Raw genomic sequence first — 19,832 nt, forward strand, 5'->3', positions numbered from 1 at the left:
AGGCATCAGTGCAGAATGACAGGAACTCTACCACACATCACCTGTCCCCTGGTATCCTTTGGGATGGTGTGAAAGCATACATGAGACGGTGAATAATCTAATTTAGTTGTGCAAAAGAAAAAAGAAGCAAAGCTCTCAGAGATTTCCACAGTTTATTAACTGAAAGGGCAGAGGGCAGCTTTAGACTCAGTGGTCAAAGGTACGGTGAGAATGCCAGCTGGTCAAGCTGTTTGTTTGAGCTGCCGGCCCAGCAATCATCTAACAGTGAGTTATTTTAATGAGTAACTATGTAAAGATCCAGAGGATTCACACAGCAACATAAGAAAGGATAAGGGTAGGATAACATGTATATGAGATGATGAGGACAGCGTTGGGCATTAGCTGAAACCTCTCAGGGAGACCAAGACGAGGAAAGTCAAATTACATGTGAAACACCATCAAACTGAACCTGCCTCCCAGTGTCCCAGTGTCACAACATGTCAGTGAAATCGCCACACATATGGTGACAATACTGAAATACTACTATTTTTCACAGATGCATCTATGGTATGAATTTCAAAGTCCTTCATCATCTTGTTCTTGAGTCGCATTAACCTGGCTGTCCACGCTGCCCCGCCCACCAGCCCTCCCAGCTGTTTACAGCTCAGGAGTATGGACTCCCTCACAAAGTCTGCAAATCCATTTTGTTTTTAGCAAACAGATCCAGCAGAAGAAACTTTTGTAGCAACAGCGTCGGTTGCAGAGTATAAAAATAAACCTTTGTCAGTGAGTAGTTCATGGTTTGTTTTAGTCCTCAAAGTTTTATTCCTTCGCAAGTCGTCGAAATACAAGAATGCTAGAGAACATGGGCTATAGTTCTACATCAGAGCCTGTTGTTACTGGAGCCTGTTTGCATTATAATGACTCCTGGCAAGACTGCCTGCGTAGGCCTAAATTTAACGTACATGTGTACTAGTTATTTGTTTTTCTTACTGTAATTAACAACAGCTCCTTGTGTTGCAGCTGAACATCATCTATTAGTTTGAGCTAAATTGCACAGCTCTTGGTAGAAAAATGAACTGAAAACAATGCAAATGTTGTAAATGATCCCAAAAACTAACCACACCGATCAGTACTATTTGGGGACTGGGCTCACGTGCAGTAGCTCTGGCCCTAGATCTTCTAAGTACGCTCCTGCATCCTGTAAATTCTGTTGTACTGGCTTCTCATTAACTTCAGGGCCAACTGTACCTGAGCGAACCCTGCCCACACACTCCAACATGCATCCACACAAACTCATGTCCATGTGTCAGTTATATTGCAGAGATGCTGATATGAGTCTTCTGCAGAAATTGTGCATATTAGAGCCAAAATATATAGGAGTTACTCTGTCAGGCTAATAAAAAGTTTTATTCACAACATTTTCTAAGCGTTATACAATCAAACCTTATGACACAACACAACACAATCATGAGACAAGGCTTCCAATAGAAACCATCTTGTTGGTTAGTGTACGTGTAGCTGCAGTATGTGAAATGGACTCACCATAGACTCTGGACAGTAACCAGGTAACCTCTGCAGGAGATGCTTCAGACGCGACTCACTCTTTATAGTGGTGAGCTGCAGGAAAAAGCAAAAATCATGACTTTATATAACACAATCTACACCGTAAATCTGGATCAGCTGGACCAGGTGACCCTGAATCCTCCCTTAGTTATGCTGCAATAGTTGTAGGCTGCCGGGGATTCCCATGATGCACTGGGTGTTTCTTCTTTACTCACTATGTGTTAATAGACCTCTCTGCATTGAATCATATCTGTTATTAATCTCTGTCTCTCTTCCACAGCATGTCTTTATCCTGTCTTCCTGCTCTCGCAGCAGATGGCCCCGCCCCTCCCTGAGCCTGGTTCTGCCGGAGGTTTCTTCCTGTTAAAAGGGAGTTTTTCCTTCCCACTGTCACCAAAGTGCTTGCTCATAGGGGGTCATATGATTGTTGGGTTTTGCTCTGTATGTATTATTGTAGGGTCTACCTTACAATACAAAGCACATTGAGGATACTCTTGTTGTGTTTTGGTGCTGTATAAATAAAATTGAATTAAAGCTGGTACATGGTTTGTTCTGCCTCAAACCAGTCTGGGTGGGACGAGGCTCACCACTAGGTGATCTCAGCAGAGCGTCTCTGTCAGAGCAGTGCTTGGTGTTTTGGAGATACTGTGACTGAAAGTCAATAGTTAAATTTATATTTTCTGAAATCTTTGAATGTAAAAAAGTTTTACTTAAAAACAAAAAGTCAAAGGAGCTGGCAAAGAAAAGCGTCTGGACTTCTTTAAGTTGCTTGAAGACGTTTCACCTCTCATCCGAGAAGCTTCGTCAGTTCTAAGGTCAAATGGTGGAGAGTCCCAGATTTAAACCTAGTGGGAGTTTCCCCCCACAGAGGGACAAAAGGACCCCCTGATGATCCTGTAATCACATGAGCCAAGGTGTGAAACTGGGTGTGAGTCCCAATCAGTCCCAATCTGGGACTCCCCACCATTTGACCTTAGAACTGAAGAAGCTTCTCGGATGAGAGGTGAAACGTCTTCAAGCAACTTAAAGAAGTCCAGACACTTTTCTTTGCAAGCTCCTTTGACTACGATGACCTGGATGACTGAGAACCTTCACAGACTTAAAAACAAAAACTAATACTAACCCTTCCAAAGACTACTTCCCCTTTTTCTGCATCTTTCAACACTTTATTTCAGCATTTTCTGAGCTTTTTCTTTACTGGTTTTCAACTTTCACTTGCTGGTCAATAAGATCACAGTAAGGTCTACTCGGCATTTCTCTTGAAACCATCACCCCCTTCTCACCCCTCACCCACAATTTCCCCAGCACCTACTTAAAGTGCGAAAGCAGCAATAAAACTGTAACACTCAGCTGCTTTTTGCTCTGATGCAAAAGCCTCTTTCACATTTCCTTTACTCCTCTTTCACTGACATGAGGATGGAGAGCGAGCAAGTGTCACCTTCTGTCAGTTAAAAACAGTTGAGACTGAAGTTGATATTTTGAACTTCAAAGACCTAAGACACAATCTGATTTGATCTGAGTAAGGCTTGTTGGTAGTGCGTTAGAGGACCTTAGGGAGCAAATGATAGCCCGTCTAACTGCAGAGAGCATCTCTTGCCAAATGGAGGCAGTGTCCAAAGTGTGTGGTCCAACTGGTGCTGTCTGGGAGGGGCATGATAATCCTTTACCTGGTCTGGGCCATTTGTAAGCCAATCAGCATTTGACCTACGCCCAGCTGAGCTACATGCTGTTGGGGTTTTGGAGGACTGCAGGTAGCACATTTACTTGGTTGAAAACCTCTCATTGGAGGCTCTCTGAGGGCAAATACATAAATGGACACAGCTATGAAACAAGCATCTATGTGTTTGTGGATGTGTATGTTCATACCTGGCCACAAGCTTCTCTGCAAGGTGAGAATTCGGCAGCATGGTGGCAACAGGAGGGATCTGCAGACAGAAGCATCAAGTTAGAGTCAGTTAGAGCATCGTCGTCAGTGTTTGGTTTACTCAGAGCTACGGCTCTCACATGATGTCAAGTCACACTGCTGTGGCTGGAGGCAAATCCAGGGATTTTATGGCATTATTTTTCCAACTGTACTGGGGTAATGCCAGTTGAGCCAAGTTAGTTAGCATAGTTACTGGATGTCAGGATTTATGAGAGTGTGATATATTAAAGCCTTAGAATGACACTGAGCAGGTAACAGGGAGAACAGATGATTACACAAACCACCAACCTAAGAAGATAAACTGACAGCACTTGTGAGAGTTACCTGCCTGATAGCTTGAACTGGGATGCCAACAGCACCTAGCCCCAGTGAGGTCTTTGTCAGTACAATTTCTTAATGCTACGATGGAGCCAAGCAAGTTAAAGAAGCACTTGGACTGTTAAAACAACAAAACGCAAAAGCAAAGAAAACAAACTCAAAAAACAAAAACTGACCTACTTTGACAAAGAGTCCTGAATTTGAACAATGGTGCAGATAGCCAATAATACAGAATGACTTACTGCTTAAGAGAAAGCATGAAAATAGCTCAGTGGAAAAGTCATTGTTGCAGCCAGGGCAAGTACAGAGGTGACCCTCCCCCCCATAGACTGTGTTTTTGTTTCCTTGTTTTCCACTCACTTAACGTTCTGTCACTAGCTAACACAAAGCTATTAGCAACAACCAACAAATCAACCCAGAGACGTCACATTCTGCACAAGATGCTGTTACACATGATCGAAAAACTGCAGTACTTATTTCCTAAATCCTGCTTCAACCACAGTGTTACACATGTTAGCTTTAACATAGTATCTGTTTCATGCCCACTTCAACCCCTACAAACTACCAAACACGACCATAGTTTGGAGGGGTTGGGGCGACATGAGGGCTCAGGGGGTTGGGAAGCGTATCTGTAACCGGAAGGTCGCCGGTTCGATCCCCGGGCTCTCTGTCCTGGTCGTTGTGTCCTTGGGCAAGACACTTTACCCTACCGCCTACTGGTGATGGCCAGAGGGGCCGATGGCGCGATATGGCAGCCTCGCCTCTGTCAGTCTGCCCCAGGGCAGCTGTGGCTACAACCGTAGCTTGCCTCCACCAGTGTGTGAATGAATAGTGGCATTGTAAAGCGCTTTGGGTGCCTTGAAAAGCGCTATAGAAATCCAATCCATTATTATAAACAGATGAACTCACTGGGAGCAATTTATGTTTCAGTATCTTGTCCAAAAATACTTTTGCCTGAAAGAGTTGGGATTACATGAGTTAGTGCAGTGTGTTTGTGCAGGTGCTCAGTTCAGATGAGATCTGACGTACATGAAGGCCACGGCATATTATTCAAATCATTTCATTTCTTTTACAGACTTCAACGTGCCAAACATGACACTGAAAGTGAGAAAATGAGCAATAACATTATTTCCAGTGCTGTGTAAAAAACAAACCCATCTTGTCTACACACATGGCTGAAAGCTTTCATGTGTATCACTCAGTTAAATACTAGAATAACTACTTGCCTCACAGCTGAACTATACAGGGAGTGCAGAATTATTAGGCAAATGAGTATTTTGTCCACTTCATCCTCTTCATGCATGTTGTCTTACTCCAAGCTGTATAGGCTGGAAAGCCTACTACCAATTAAGCATATTAGGTGATGTGCATCTCTGTAATGAGAAGGGGTGTGGTCTAATGACATCAACACCCTATATCAGGTGTGCATAATTATTAGGCAACTTCCTTTCCTTTGGCAAAATGGGTCAAAAGAAGGACTTGACAGGCTCAGAAAAGTCAAAAATAGTGAGATATCTTGCAGAGGGATGCAGCAGTCTCAAAATTGCAAAGCTTCTGAAGCGTGATCATCGAACAATCAAGCGTTTCATTCAAAATAGTCAACAGGGTCGCAAGAAGCGTGTGGAAAAACCAAGGCGCAAAATAACTGCCCATGAACTGAGAAAAGTCAAGCGTGCAGCTGCCAAGATGCCACTTGCCACCAGTTTGGCCATATTTCAGAGCTGCAACATCACTGGAGTGCCCAAAAGCACAAGGTGTGCAATACTCAGAGACATGGCCAAGGTAAGAAAGGCTGAAAGACGACCACCACTGAACAAGACACACAAGCTGAAACGTCAAGACTGGGCCAAGAAATATCTCAAGACTGGTTTTTCTAAGGTTTTATGGACTGATGAAATGAGAGTGAGTCTTGATGGGCCAGATGGATGGGCCCGTGGCTGGATTGGTAAAGGGCAGAGAGCTCCAGTCCGACTCAGACGCCAGCAAGGTGGAGGTGGAGTACTGGTTTGGGCTGGTATCATCAAAGATGAGCTTGTGGGGCCTTTTCGGGTTGAGGATGGAGTCAAGCTCAACTCCCAGTCCTACTGCCAGTTTCTGGAAGACACCTTCTTCAAGCAGTGGTACAGGAAGAAGTCTGCATCCTTCAAGAAAAACATGATTTTCATGCAGGACAATGCTCCATCACACGCGTCCAAGTACTCCACAGCGTGGCTGGCAAGAAAGGGTATAAAAGAAGAAAAACTAATGACATGGCCTCCTTGTTCACCTGATCTGAACCCCATTGAGAACCTGTGGTCCATCATCAAATGTGAGATTTACAAGGAGGGAAAACAGTACACCTCTCTGAACAGTGTCTGGGAGGCTGTGGTTGCTGCTGCACGCAATGTTGATGGTGAACAGATCAATACACTGACAGAATCCATGGATGGCAGGCTTTTGAGTGTCCTTGCAAAGAAAGGTGGCTATATTGGTCGCTGATTTGTTTTTGTTTTGTTTTTGAATGTCACAAATGTGTATTTGTGAATGTGGAGATGTTATATTGGTTTCACTGGTAAAAATAAATAATTGAAATGGGTATATATTTGTTTTTTGTTAAGTTGCCTAATAATTATGCACAGTAATAGTCACCTGCACACACAGATATCCCCCTAAAATAGCTAAAACTAAAAACTACTTCCACAAACATTCAGCTTTGATATTAATGAGTTTTTTGGGTTCATTGAGAACATGGTTGTTGTTCAATAATAAAATTATTCCTCAAAAATACAACTTGCCTAATAATTCTGCACTCCCTGTAGTAACCGGGGGGTACTGACACTGCATTCATCACAGTCTGTGTGTGACGCTACACACTGCATGTGTTTAAAACATGATGAGAAGTACATTCTGTTGTATCCATGGCCTTGTTTGGTCTTCCAATCCGCTTACACTCCTGCACCAGCCAGTAGCTTCCTTTTGTTGCGCCCTCCTTAATGACCACTGTTGGCAGGCATGATGAGATGTGAAAGAAAGTGAGTGTGCCGACAGACTTGAAACAAATGATCTGTAGCTTTATGTGTGGGGGTCTTTTACACTTGTGTCTAAAGAGGAGATGTGTGCTGTGAGTTTGTGATGTGGAGAGCCTGCTGAGTAAAGTTCAAACCTGCGCTGTAACCTAAAAATTGCAACCTTCATGGTAAAGTGTGATTTATGTGGCTGTCCTGAAATGATGAAGTGTCCTTTAGGTTTACTGAACAGCAACTGTTTCTCTCTTTGAATTTGTACATTTGATGTTATACGTCCTCTCAGTATTTCTAAAGCTACATCCACAGTTTGGCCTAATGACCTCAGAACAAATAAACTCTTGTTCACACACACACACAGATTTTGCAAACAATGGCAGGTGATGTAATAACTGGAGGGACTGGGAAGGGCTGATGGCTGGCTGTTAAGCGGTGGCCCAATTTGAGCTTAGCATCCACACAGGAACCAGAGTCCTCCACAGAGCCACACTGTTCACTTCAATAGCAGTTGGAATAAAATACACTGTAGCACAGCGGTCCCCAACCTTTTTTGCGCCACTGACCGATTTATGCCCGACAATATTTTCACGGACCGGCCTTTAAGGTGTCGCGGATAAATACAACAAAATAAAACTAGTACCTGTACCGAAAAAAGAAGATTTATTCATAACACACGTGAAAAGACCCAGGAAAACCGAGTTAACGATAAAAACGATAACAAAATAACGCTGAAAACCGATAAAAACCCTGAAAACCACACATTTCACACCTGAGCCTCAACTCTCACGGCCCGGTACCAAACGACTCACGGACCGGTACCGGTCCGAGGCCCGGGGGTTGGGGACCGCTGCTGTAGCATATCAACTTCATTCAGAAAAAGAAAGTTAACTGCACAGAATCTCCTCTTATCTGCAGATGATGTGGTTCTGTTGGCTTCATCGGGTGGGGGCCTCCAACCCACACTGCAGCAGACTCCACCCTAGTGTGAAGACAAGAGTCTGAGGCCATGGTCCTCAGCTGGAAAAGGGCAAAGTGCCTACTTCAGCTCAGGCACAGATTTATAGCTGATTTGAGATTATTATGTTATTCCCGATTGAATAAAAAAATCAGGTTGTAACCAAATATAAAACTAAGGTATGATTATCATCGCTTTTGTCCTTGTTTAATATTTATTCTATATTTGTTATAGTCTTTACTCAAAATAGTTGCCATTTAAAATAAACTGTGTAAAAAGGATTTTCAGCCAATAATGTATCTTCTTCCCATGAAGTTTCCTAATTTATTTTATGATTATTATTTTAAACACACTGCTATTGTTTCCATACATACGTAACTACTAAAGATGACCTTTACTGCACGTCTCCCTCTTTCTCTCTCTTTGCTGTCTCTATCCAATAAAGGAAAAATACTAAATATAATATTTACAAAAACAGAGAGAATGACTGTTCTGCTGTGTGAAATCATTGGGACTGTAATATGGCTAAAACACAATTCTCCCTCACACCAACTAAGATCACAGTATCGCACACAAGCTCTGTAAATATGAATTACAAAAAATAAAAACAAAGTCAAAAACCTTCATTAAAACTAACAATAAAGCCTGAAACAGGTTTTTGAAACCTGAACTCTCCAAGTAAATGGACTGGTTCTTATATAGTGCTTTTCTCAAAGTGCTTTACACAACTTGCACATTCACCCATTCACACCAGCAATCCAGGCATGCAGACTGGAGCAGACTGGGATCAAACCACCAGCCTTCAAGTTAGTAGGTGACCTGCTCTAGCAAGTACTGAAGCAAGTGCTGCAGCCAAATAATACGTAAATGCCACAGATATGGGATAGAGGAGCACGAGGTGTGAGATCTGCATGAAGACCAAGCTGTGCATGTCTGTGTGTGTGTGTGTGCGTGTGTTATAGCAACACTTTTGATTTAAAATTACAAACGTTTGTTTGTCCAAATACTTTTACATCTGACTACTTCAGGCATCTAAATTCTTTAAGTTTGAGTTTTAGTCGACTAACTGTGATATGATTATAATCTAAAGTTCGTATAATTGAAATATGAAGCGTAAAAGTTTGTTTTTACCACAGAAAGTTGTCCTATATGGCTTACAAAGTGTCTTATTATGGTGTCTCAGTGTGGGGAAAGAATCACAACTCACAGTCATTTCTATCCAGCAGGTTTTCTGTGCACAGCCTGTGATCAGCTGGATTTAACCCCAGTCAATTCAACTTAGAAATACCTACTTGGGTAATTGTTACAACAAATGTATACGTTATTAATAAAAATGATGATTCAATCTTCCTCCCAACCACAAAGTGGTAGCGAGATCTTTTCCATCAATCCAGATCAAAACTTTTGGACACAAAGAGGCTTAAACATCTTCAAAATGACTAAAAGCCTAAACTTACAACTCATACAATACAAAACTGTCCATAGAGCACACTACACAGAAGAAAGGATGTGAGGCACGCAGAGTCAAACATATGCACAGGCATTTCCACTGAGAAGTACATGCATGCTATGTGGTCCCGTATGCCTGTGCAGAGGTTCTGGCAGAGGATACGTGAAAACCTTTCCACATGATTTTGTTTGCTGCAGCCCACACATGGAAGCAAATACATCATATTCCTTCCTGCCCAATGCATTGGAAAAAAAAATATCCTCATGAGCTGGAATTTAAAAAATGGTTTGTGTATTACTCAATATAGAAATGTACTTCTAGATTAGCTTGGAGAAAACGTCTGCCTCCTCGAACAACAGAATTGGATGAATTTATTCATTCAACTTTCTTATTCTGCACAAAAACAAAGGTGTATACAAAATGTTTGAACATGCACACGGGCCTGTTTTGTTCTTAGCACCATGCCTGTGTTAGTAATAATCATTCCAAACCAGGGTAGGCAACACGAGAACCTGGGACTGTTATGAAGGGACCCCCCAGAAAGCTAAATTCAGCTGGCTCAGTATTAATTCATCATACTAAATAATACTCATTTGATCTCATCTCTCACTCGCTGCTAGTAGGAGTAGATGTTAGGCAGTGAAAATGTGAAACAGGTATATACTGTTATTTCATTAATGTTCCCAAGAATATTGTGAACAAAATGTACAGATGTTTGCAAAATGTCATAGATTTACTGAAAGTGCTACTGCAGTTCTGCCTGTAGGTTAATTTCTTCATCTGCAGGTTTTCAGTTTGTTTTCTCAGTGAGACAAAGTTAGTTTGTTTGGGTTTGAACATCTGCATTACTGTAATCGTCACTCAGAGGGTGTAAGTATCTACATATGTTAAACTTCATAACTCACAATGTTTGCACACATGTAAGTCCAAATATGTCTCCTTATATGTGGAAATAAGAATAAAAATCCAGCTGAAATCATTCCTGTCTCTAGCTCTCTCTCTCGCTTTCTCTCGCGTTCTCTCTGACTACAATTTCTATATCTAAAAGCACGAGTTCACACTGCAATCGTTTTACACCCTTAATATGTACACACTGTCTACAGAGAAAATAACAAAGTCAGTATGACAGGAGGGCAGCGGACGGGGTGAGTCTGTCATTTCAAAGTAGCTGTATCTGTAGCATCCATTTATACCAGTAAATGTTTTTACATCCCTAAAGTTTAAAATCTTAAGTAAAATCAAAGTAATGCGTTGAGTAGTGTAACAAATTACTTTTTCAAGTAAGTAATTAAATAACCTACTGCATTACTATTAATTAAAGTAATGAGTAATGTCTAATACATTGTTTTTTGAGTGTATCATGTGTGTGTGGATCAGGAAATGACATAACAAGTACAGGCACAAGCAGAGGGTGAAATGTTAGAACAACAATATTTCTACTTGACAAATGTCTATAAACTAAAGCATCCTGGGCAACACCCAGGGGAGGAGCACCAGAGAGGAGGAAGAAATCTTTGTGATTAATATGGCTCTTAATCCACTGCCCAGATGCCATTGTTTACTGATGTCTACCGAAGGACAGAGATTCCTTTTCAAGAGTTCCTGTCAAAAACACCATCAAAGGGCTAAAAGTTCAGCTTTGGAACAGAGCATGTCTGTGTCGGTAAACATGACGACATTTAAATCCACCAAGTGGGTCCAATATGAGAATTTGTTAGTACGAGGATAATCTCAGCTCATTATGGACCCAGTCAAAACAATACACCTGTGCTAATTTATCTATGACCAGCCGAATGTGTAAATATGATAACCACTGTAGATAAGGTGCAGATGAGGTGACAGGTTAATGTGAAATACCCATCCATGCATCCATCCATCCATCCATCCATTCATCCATGCATGCATCCATCCATCCATGCATGCATCCATCCATCCATCCATGCATCCATCCATGCATCCATCATCCATCCATCCATCCATCCATCCATCCATCCATTCATCCATGCATGCATCCATCCATGCATGCATCCATGCATGCATCCATGCATGCATCATCCATCCATGCATCCATCCATGCACCCATCCATCCATCCATCCATGCATGCATCCATCCATCCATCCATCCATCCATCCATCCATCCATCCATCCATCATCCATCCATGCATCCATCCATGCATCCATCATCCATCCATCCATCCATCCATCCATCCATGCATGCATGCATGCATCCATCCATGCATGCATCCATCCATCCATGCATGCATCCATCCATCCATGCATGCATCCATCCATGCACGCATCCATGCATGCATGCATGCATCCATCCATGCATCCATCCATCCATCCATGCATCCATCCATCATCCATCCATCCATCCATCCATCCATCCATGCATGCATGCATGCATGCATCCATGCATGCATGCATCCATCCATCCATGCATCCATCCATCCATGCATCCATCCATCCATGCATCCATCCATCCATGCATCCATCCATCCATCCATCCATCCATTTTGCACCACTTATCTGGTTTCAGGTCACAGGGGAAGCAGTCTGAGAAGAGAAGCCCAGACTTTCCTTACCCTGGCTACCTCGTCCAGCTCATGCAACCAAGAGATCCCCAGACTCTGCTTCCATTGCAAAGGGTATGGCAGTGGGATTGCGGAGATCTTTAAAGCGTTCCTTTTACAGCCTGCTTATATCCTCTGTTGAAGTCAGCAGCATCCCACTGCCGCTGCATACAATGTGAGTAAAGCACTGCTTTCCCCTCCTGAGTCGACTGATGGTTTGCCAGAATCGCTGTTAGACCAACTGAAAGTCTTATTGAGCTACTGTCAATCAGCCACTGTCAGAGCTGCACTCCATTTGGCCTGCTGGGACCTGTCCATCTTAAATAAATTTTATTTATACAGCGTGACAACAACAGGTGATTCATACTGTAAGGGACTGATCACTAGGGCTGGGTTTCGTCACTGATTTCTAGAACTGATTCAATTCGGATTCACAAGGTCCCGATTTGGTTCAATTTTGACTCAGACAGTCAGAAATATTATAATTATGATCATTTATCAGTACATATCCATATCTATGTATAAAAGCAAAGCTGACACTTGTGAGACTTCATCGAAGGTGTAAGCACCACAGCAGATGCCTTTGTGTCAAAGTAACTGAAGATAAGAGACAGAAAAATATGAAGATTTTCCTGGCCTGGCTTTACAAAGTCAGTTCTGCAGTAGATCAAAAACTGAAGAAAACCATGAATCAACATACGAACATGATTACCTGATGCTGCTGAAATAAGCAGAGCAACGTTACAGAGGTTTCGTTAGAGACACGGCTAAGAGTTTTGCAATTTGGCATCATTTGTAAAAGTTTCAACATCTTCGGTACTGAACAGCAGAAATGAGGCTTTCTTGTCAGAGGTCATTTTTGAAGAAAAACAAACAAACAAAAATAGACAGCGGGCGACAGCACTGTACACAACGGTACACTGGTGCATAATAAGCAAGCGAATTATGCAGAAAACATCGATTTTTGATGGTTAACTGATCTTGAAGTACAACTGCTGGTTCAGTGAACTGTGTTTGGAGAGTGACGAAACATGCAGTTTCACAATCTGTGAGATGTCCTCTTTCAGCATGCGCTTTGTTTTTACAACTTTTTGTGGAATCCCACGCATGGACTGAGATGGACCTCATATCTTTACCTCACTAACTCAGAGTAACCTTACGGGCTGTATGAACACTGCTCGCTTCACGTATGATGAGACAGCAGCAATTCAACCGGGCCTTGTAAGGCTGGTGAAGAGTGTGTTTATTAAAGCACAAACAGTGTGTGGTCGTGAGTTTTTGACTGCCCTCCTGAGTGTTTCTGCCGCCTCCTCTCAACCACTGAATACAACCCACGTGTTTGAGTTGTTCTTTGTCACCCTCTCAGTCTGGTTGGAGATTACCTTTTTATAAGATAAGTATAAGATAAAATGAGAACTATAAGAAGATAAGCCACTACATTAAGTAAAACCATCCTGCTTCTGAGTGTTCTGCCTCATTACGTTACTCAGCTTCTAATAAAATGAGCCAATGAGCTCATTTGTGTCATAGACCATGTTTTCATGAACACCTGTTAAATTAGAAGCTGTGTAAAAGGATGAAGGCATGCAAGATTCTAGCTCCAGATAACCAAGCTGCAGTAGTGTGACTGGCCACAAGGGGGCACAAAGGTAAACCCTGAAGGGTCTGGAAGAACAGCTGGGCAGGCACATAAACACAAAAAGGTCCACGCTTTGGTCCACTTTGAAAATGAATACAACTGATGGACTAATGACATTGTTGATGGTAAATGGACTGGTTCTTATATAGCGCTTTTCTACTCATCTGAGCACTCAAAGCACTTCACACAACTTGTGCATTCACACCAGCATATCTTTCTAAGTGCTTTATAGCTAACATTCACACACATTCATACTCCAATGGATGCATCGGAGAGCAATTTGGGGTTAGTATCTTGCCCAAGTCTACATGCCCAAGGATATTTGGCATGTAGACTAGGGGAAGCCAGGAATCGAACCACCTGCTCTACCACCTGAGCTACAGCCACCCGATGAGCATTTAAATGTTTTCTCAGAACTACATGAAGAATTCACATGTGCAAACGATGACGTACTGTTGCTGTTGCCAGAAGATGGAAAGAATGTGGACCACATGTTTTGGTTCAGTCCAAAAAGAGGAGCAGTTCAGTGGCTTTATAACTGAAGCTGAAAACCGGATCATCACAACAAGACATCAGCATCAAGAAGATTTGAGCCCAGATGACAGCGTGTCACTGACAGCTACACCAGCTGAAAAGAAATCAGGTCTCAGTTTTGCAAGAAGCTCAGCTAGTAGCTGCTCATCAAATTTCATCCATATTGTTTGTACAGCAGAAAGAGGAAGCAGAGTGTGCTGTTCTGCTTGCATATGCAGCATCCTTGACACAAAGAAAAGCCTTAGGCACTGAAAAATGTAAGTTAAAGGCAAGAAGGGAACAGCTTGAGATCGAGACAGCTATTGCTGCTTCTACAGCTAAAATAAAAGTGTTGAATAGGAGTGTGAATATGAGAGCTGTAAAAACTATGTAGTTGGAAATAGACAAAAACTCCTTAATTCGATTGTTAAAGCTTAGAGTCTTAATGAACAGGAACTGCAAAATGCTCTCTGTTAAGTGGAAGCTATAGTTAACAGATGTTAACCGTTAACACATCCAATAATGCCATACCATACAACACCATACCATATAAAGTGCTTTAAAATTAACACAACTGACACAAAGTGCTGTACATTGGAACTACAAAATAAAAATGCATAAGATATAAAACAAACCAATTAAAAAGGTAAAATAACTAAAAGAAAAGTGAAGTCTTGCTAAGGTCAAAAGCCAACGAATAAAAATGGGTTTTAAGATGCGTTTTAAAAAGTGGACAGTGAAGGGCCTGGCTAACGTGCAACAGTAGAGAAAGCCCCGCCCCCTCTGAGCTTCCTCCTGGATCTTGGTACTTCTAGGAGCAGCTGGTCAGCTGACCTTAGAATCTAACATCCATGTAGTGATGAAGATGCTCAGAGAGGTAAGCTGCAGCAAGACTGTGAGAACATTTTAAAACAAATATTTTTAAAATGAACTCTAAAAAACAGGCAGCCAGTGCAGTGAACAGGGCAGAATAACGATTGATTGACTGTCACACAAAGTGAATTACTGTAATCCATAAAAGTATGCATCACTGTTTGCCAGTGTTGCCTAAAAAGAAGCGATTTCATCCTTGCCAATCGCTTTAAATGATAAAAACTGAACACAGCTCTGATTTGACTTTTCAACTTATAACCAAGCTCAGTAATAACAGGTTTAGAATATACTCCTGTCCCAAATCAACAGAGGAGGACTGACAGGGACCACTGGCTCTAAACACCACCACCTCTATTTTCTTTTCACTAAAATGTAAAAAGTTTAAAGCAGGTATAACAAAAAGAGCAGTGGCCCTAAAATTGAGCCCTTTGGGATGCCAGAGAAGCAGCAGATGATTCAGAATAGAGAAGGTTCACAGTGAAAGTTCTGCCAGATCAGACCTCAAGCATTTAAGTGCCCACTGAGTAATGTAATCGAGATTTTAAAATGTTATGGTCTACTGTGTTCAAGACAGCGGTTAAATCAAGCAGAACCAGAACAACGTGGTTACCAGAATCAGATGCAAGAAGGATGTTGTCAGAGACCCTTACTAATGCAGATTTGGTGCTCATCTAGAAAATATTTTTCAACTAAAATATTTAGAAAACATTATAAAGGAAATGCAGCTTATAATAGGTCTGTAATTAGCCAGGACAGTGTGATCAAGGCCAGGCTTCTTAAGCATTGGCTGCACTGCTGCACATTTGCATTTTGCAGGAACCTCACCAGAGAACAGACTGCTGCTAATAATGGTAAGAACAGACTGCCCTATACTAAGCAAACTTTATTTTAAAAAATCGTTAGGGACAGGATCACAGGACGAACCTGAGGGCTTAATATGGTGAACCATTTCCTCTAAAAGTGAGAACATCAAAGGCTTAAACTGAGTGAAAGCAGCAGTGCAAGGGACAGAGACAGATGGGTCTGTGATACCGGCCCTGGTGGTGGAAACATTTTCAATAAGAAAGCACTGAAAATGACTGGAGAGGCGTACAAACAGACATTATGTGGAGTATTAAAAACAAACGTGTTAAATAACACACGAGGACAGTTATGACTGTCGGCAGAAATCCTATTTGCAACATGTTTGGTTGTGACGCCAGCAGTGGTTTAAACTTTGAAATGACACCTGCAGTTCATCTTTTTTTCCACCGATGTTCTGCTCGGTGACGTTGCCTTCTGACAGCAAAGGTTCTGTCATTAGGCTCAGCTTTAGGCTGCCTAGTTTTTAATGGAGCCACAGAGTCCAGGATGATTTGACAGGAAGAATAAAAGCTGGAACTTAACTCTTCTAAATATGAGGAGAAACAGTCAGAAGAGACATGGAGCAAACTGAAAGTGGCAAAAAGCAGAGCAGCAGTGGAAGGGTTAATGCCTGTCTGCGCCAACAACAATCACTAAGCCATGTAAAGACCCCAATGATTTAGAAGCATTAACCCCCAATCAGTGTTCCCTCTAAGCTGCGCGTGCGCAATCGCGCACTGCTGGCACGTCTCTGCGCACAGCAAATCTGCGTTGCGCACAAAAAAAATCTAACCTCAATTGAAATGACAATAAATACTTTAACAATTCTGTTTTGCAGTGTTAGTCAGTAAGTGACTGGCTGCTCCCGTATGGGATCATAACGATGCCACCTTATCCCAAAGTCCAGCCAATCACGCGATTCACATTCGCATATACGCAGCTAATCAACGTGGTTGACAGGCTATGACAGCGTCCTAATGTGCCAACACCGGTGTTTTAGCAAAGCGGCTGATGTGGAGTGAAGCCACGTTAATGACAACGTGTACAACCATTGGAGATGTGAGCAGGACAGACGGAACAACTGACGGACAAAGCAAATCTTGTGTAGTTAGTGTGTAGTGTAGTCAGTAGTGTTGTTGTGTGTGTCAGAACAATGAGGCGACTGCTGAATGTTACAGGTGTCACAGCAGTGATACATCTGCTGCTGTCAGGCCTGCAGGTATCAGGCTGTTGTTCTCCTTCATCTCATAGTGGACAGAAATTATTTTTGGAGTGGCACAAATAATTTGTGTGGCATCAGATTTGATGCAGAACAGCTGATTGTTCTGTAAATAGTTTGAAATGTTTATTTAAAAAACGCCTTGGCTGCATTTTTAGGTAAACAGCTGCAAAAAACTTTGTTTGCATAACTCAGTTACTTTTTTGAAGAAGTAACTATATAATTAATTGCCCAACATTGGTCATTATGTACTGTATTTTGCAGACAGAGAGTTACAGACTCTCTCCCAGACCACAGACTCAGGTCAGAGCTTTTTTTTTAAAAAAAAAAAGAAAGTTTTGTTTTCAAAATTGGAGTTCAAGTTATTTTTACTTCCAATAGTGTTAACATGCTACACAGGTCATGAACAAGATTTTATTTTTAATTTTCATTGTAAGTGGGCTAAAGCAGTTAATTAAAAGTAGTCTAACATAAATGCTGTAATTTGATTATTTTAATAAACATGTAACTTGGATGGATTCGATGCTGGTCTGACCACAGTGCACACGTCTGCTGTTGCTCACAGTGATCCAAGGGACGCTCAGGGAGTTTGTGTGTTCGCTCAGACACATGAAACATTAGAGGGAACATTGCCCCCAATCATCTCTTCTTATTAAAGACATCTCCCTTCCTCCCTCCTTCCTAAGGGAAGTTCAAAAGGATCACATCTGCACGTCACTGCTGAGTATAGGTCCAGTCTATGGCTGATCTCTCATGGAGGTTTTCCAAGGAATACCTGCTTCAGCAAATATTGTAGGAAAGACCTAAGTGGTCTGACATAAAGCACAACTTTATGACTCTGTGGCTTTTCATTGACAAGACGGGAATGGGAAGAGTTGCTGACCAAGAAAGGCCCCTTACTAAAGTGTGTTTCCTACTGGAGGCAGAAATCATGACTTAACACACACAAAGGATAACTGCATGTCTGTTCCTGGAGTTACAACTGGCACGCATGTCGTGTGGGATATCTTTCAGCTAATAAAGAGGAAACACTTTCACTCGTTAAGGTAACATAAATAGGGTGTAGTGTGTATTTTTGGTTGACCGTTTCACTTTGTGTGCATGTCAATTGTTTTGAATTGTTTAGGTTGCCTTGGAGTAGCTTGCTTGTCTTTAGACTTGACTGCTGTTTAGCCTGATTACTGAAGCATAAAGATGCACAAATGGAGCTGCACCTTGAAGCTGGATTCTTTGTCTGCAAGTGAATCAACCACAAAATCCTCCTGCCTGCACTGGTGCAAAGCCACTACACAAAATGATTTGAAAGTCATTAATACAACTTTTAAAGAGTTTAGAAATTGGTTGTAGGTGCACAGGAAGTAGATCTGCAATACAGCTGCTAACCAAATGGTATTTAATGTCACCCTACATATGAATATCATAATGTGTTACTCTGAGATTCATTCTCTTGTTCTGAAAATGTGTGTTTACAATCTACAGCTATGCTGCTGCTGCCTTTGATAGCAATGTGTTTTCAACTAAGTCTCTGGGGAGCAAAGTACGGGGGTCAGCAATCTCTGTCCAAGCAAAACACTGGGAATGCTGGAACTATCAAAGTGAGGGTTTTAAGAAAAAATGTATGATATGCTGTCATGAAATTATAACGGATGGCATGGTGGTTAGCACTGTTACCTCACAGTATCAAGGTTATGGGTTCAATTCCCCCATCAGGCCAGGTTCTCCCTGTGTTTGTGTACTACTTTCTCCCAAAGACATGAAGTTAGTGAGGCTAGGGTAACTATTTGCAGTGTTGGGGAGTAATGAAATACATGTACTACTGTTATGTACTCAAAATATGAGTAACTGTATTCTGTTACAGTTTAAAAAGGTGGTATTCAGAATACAGTTACTTTGTTGAACTAAAGGGATTACACGGTGGTCTTTTCCTGTTTCATATGTTCGGCTGTCCCCTCTCTGTTCGATTCTCAATCTCGCGGCCATTGTCTCACCTCTGCTTGCAGCCGCATAATGATGAGAAGAAATATTTTTTAAAAATTATTGTTCAAAAAATTATTTAATATGAAGGCAACAGGCAGAGAGTTACAGGCATCGCCCTAAAGCATGTAGCCTGATGGGCAGTGTGGCCCAGCTGTAAGTAAGCTATTAAGACTCGACTGTACGCCGTGTTCGTGTTTTCCTCTGAAACAATAAGTTCTGTTGGAGCACCTTTCAACGCCTCTCTTTGTCTCTCGCTAGCAAAGTTGACCCAGACAACAAAGTAAAGTTAGTTTTCAGCTACGAGCCCGACACGAACCCGACGTATTAGCCAGAGGTCCCTTTACTACGGTTCGGAGCCGCGGACCTGTTTTATATACGCACGGAATAGTTTTCTATACGAGATCGCTGCAAAAAGTGCAGCCTTACCTAATGTCCACCTACTGTTACTCATTTATATTAAGATTTAAACATCTAGTTGGTGTTGGTGTGGAGAGTAACCTTCAGTAATAGTAACAAATCACACAGCAACAGGACATTCATGTAGTTGTAAAAAGCATGATAATATATTAAGTAGAGATGGCACGATACCACTTTTTTATGTCCGATACCGATATCATAAATTTGGATATCTGCCGATACCGATATGAATCCGATATAGTGTGTTTTTAATCAATAAAACTTATTTTTTAATATCTTGCTGCTTTTTGTATAAGTTCATACTCAAGTTAAAAAACAAAACAAAACACTAAAGCTATTCTGTTATACCTGTATGCAAAAAATACACTGCACCCAAAATATTTCATAGTTCAGCAAAACTGATCAATCTAATAAACTTAAACCTGCTCCATCCTCCCTATTCTGGTATTTTAAAGAGTAAGCAACCTAACTAATAGGGTTGCAAACTCCCAGCAAAAAAAACCCCCAAAAAAATAGGGAACCACTCCCCACCCTCCACCTCATGATGCTTAATCGACGTAATCAACTTTAATTTGATGCAGTG

General features: G+C 41.6%; 1 protein-coding gene across 1 annotated transcript in view; it reads right to left on the reverse strand.

Annotated features, from left to right (window-relative positions):
* Window positions 1-19,832, reverse strand: part of reck (reversion-inducing-cysteine-rich protein with kazal motifs) — a 69,259-nt gene that overhangs the window by 45,189 nt on the left and 4,238 nt on the right. The window contains exons 2-3 of the mRNA XM_084938708.1: window positions 3,412-3,470; window positions 1,525-1,599 (exon numbers count right to left, since the gene is read on the reverse strand). Of these exons, the coding sequence (XP_084794834.1) occupies window positions 1,525-1,599; window positions 3,412-3,470 (134 nt within the window). The remainder of the gene's footprint in view (window positions 1-1,524; window positions 1,600-3,411; window positions 3,471-19,832) is intronic.

The sequence above is a fragment of the Perissodus microlepis genome, chromosome 9 (genome assembly GCF_051167445.1).
Source record: "Perissodus microlepis isolate ML-2025 ecotype Zambia chromosome 9, ASM5116744v1, whole genome shotgun sequence".
NCBI lineage: Eukaryota > Metazoa > Chordata > Actinopteri > Cichliformes > Cichlidae > Perissodus > Perissodus microlepis.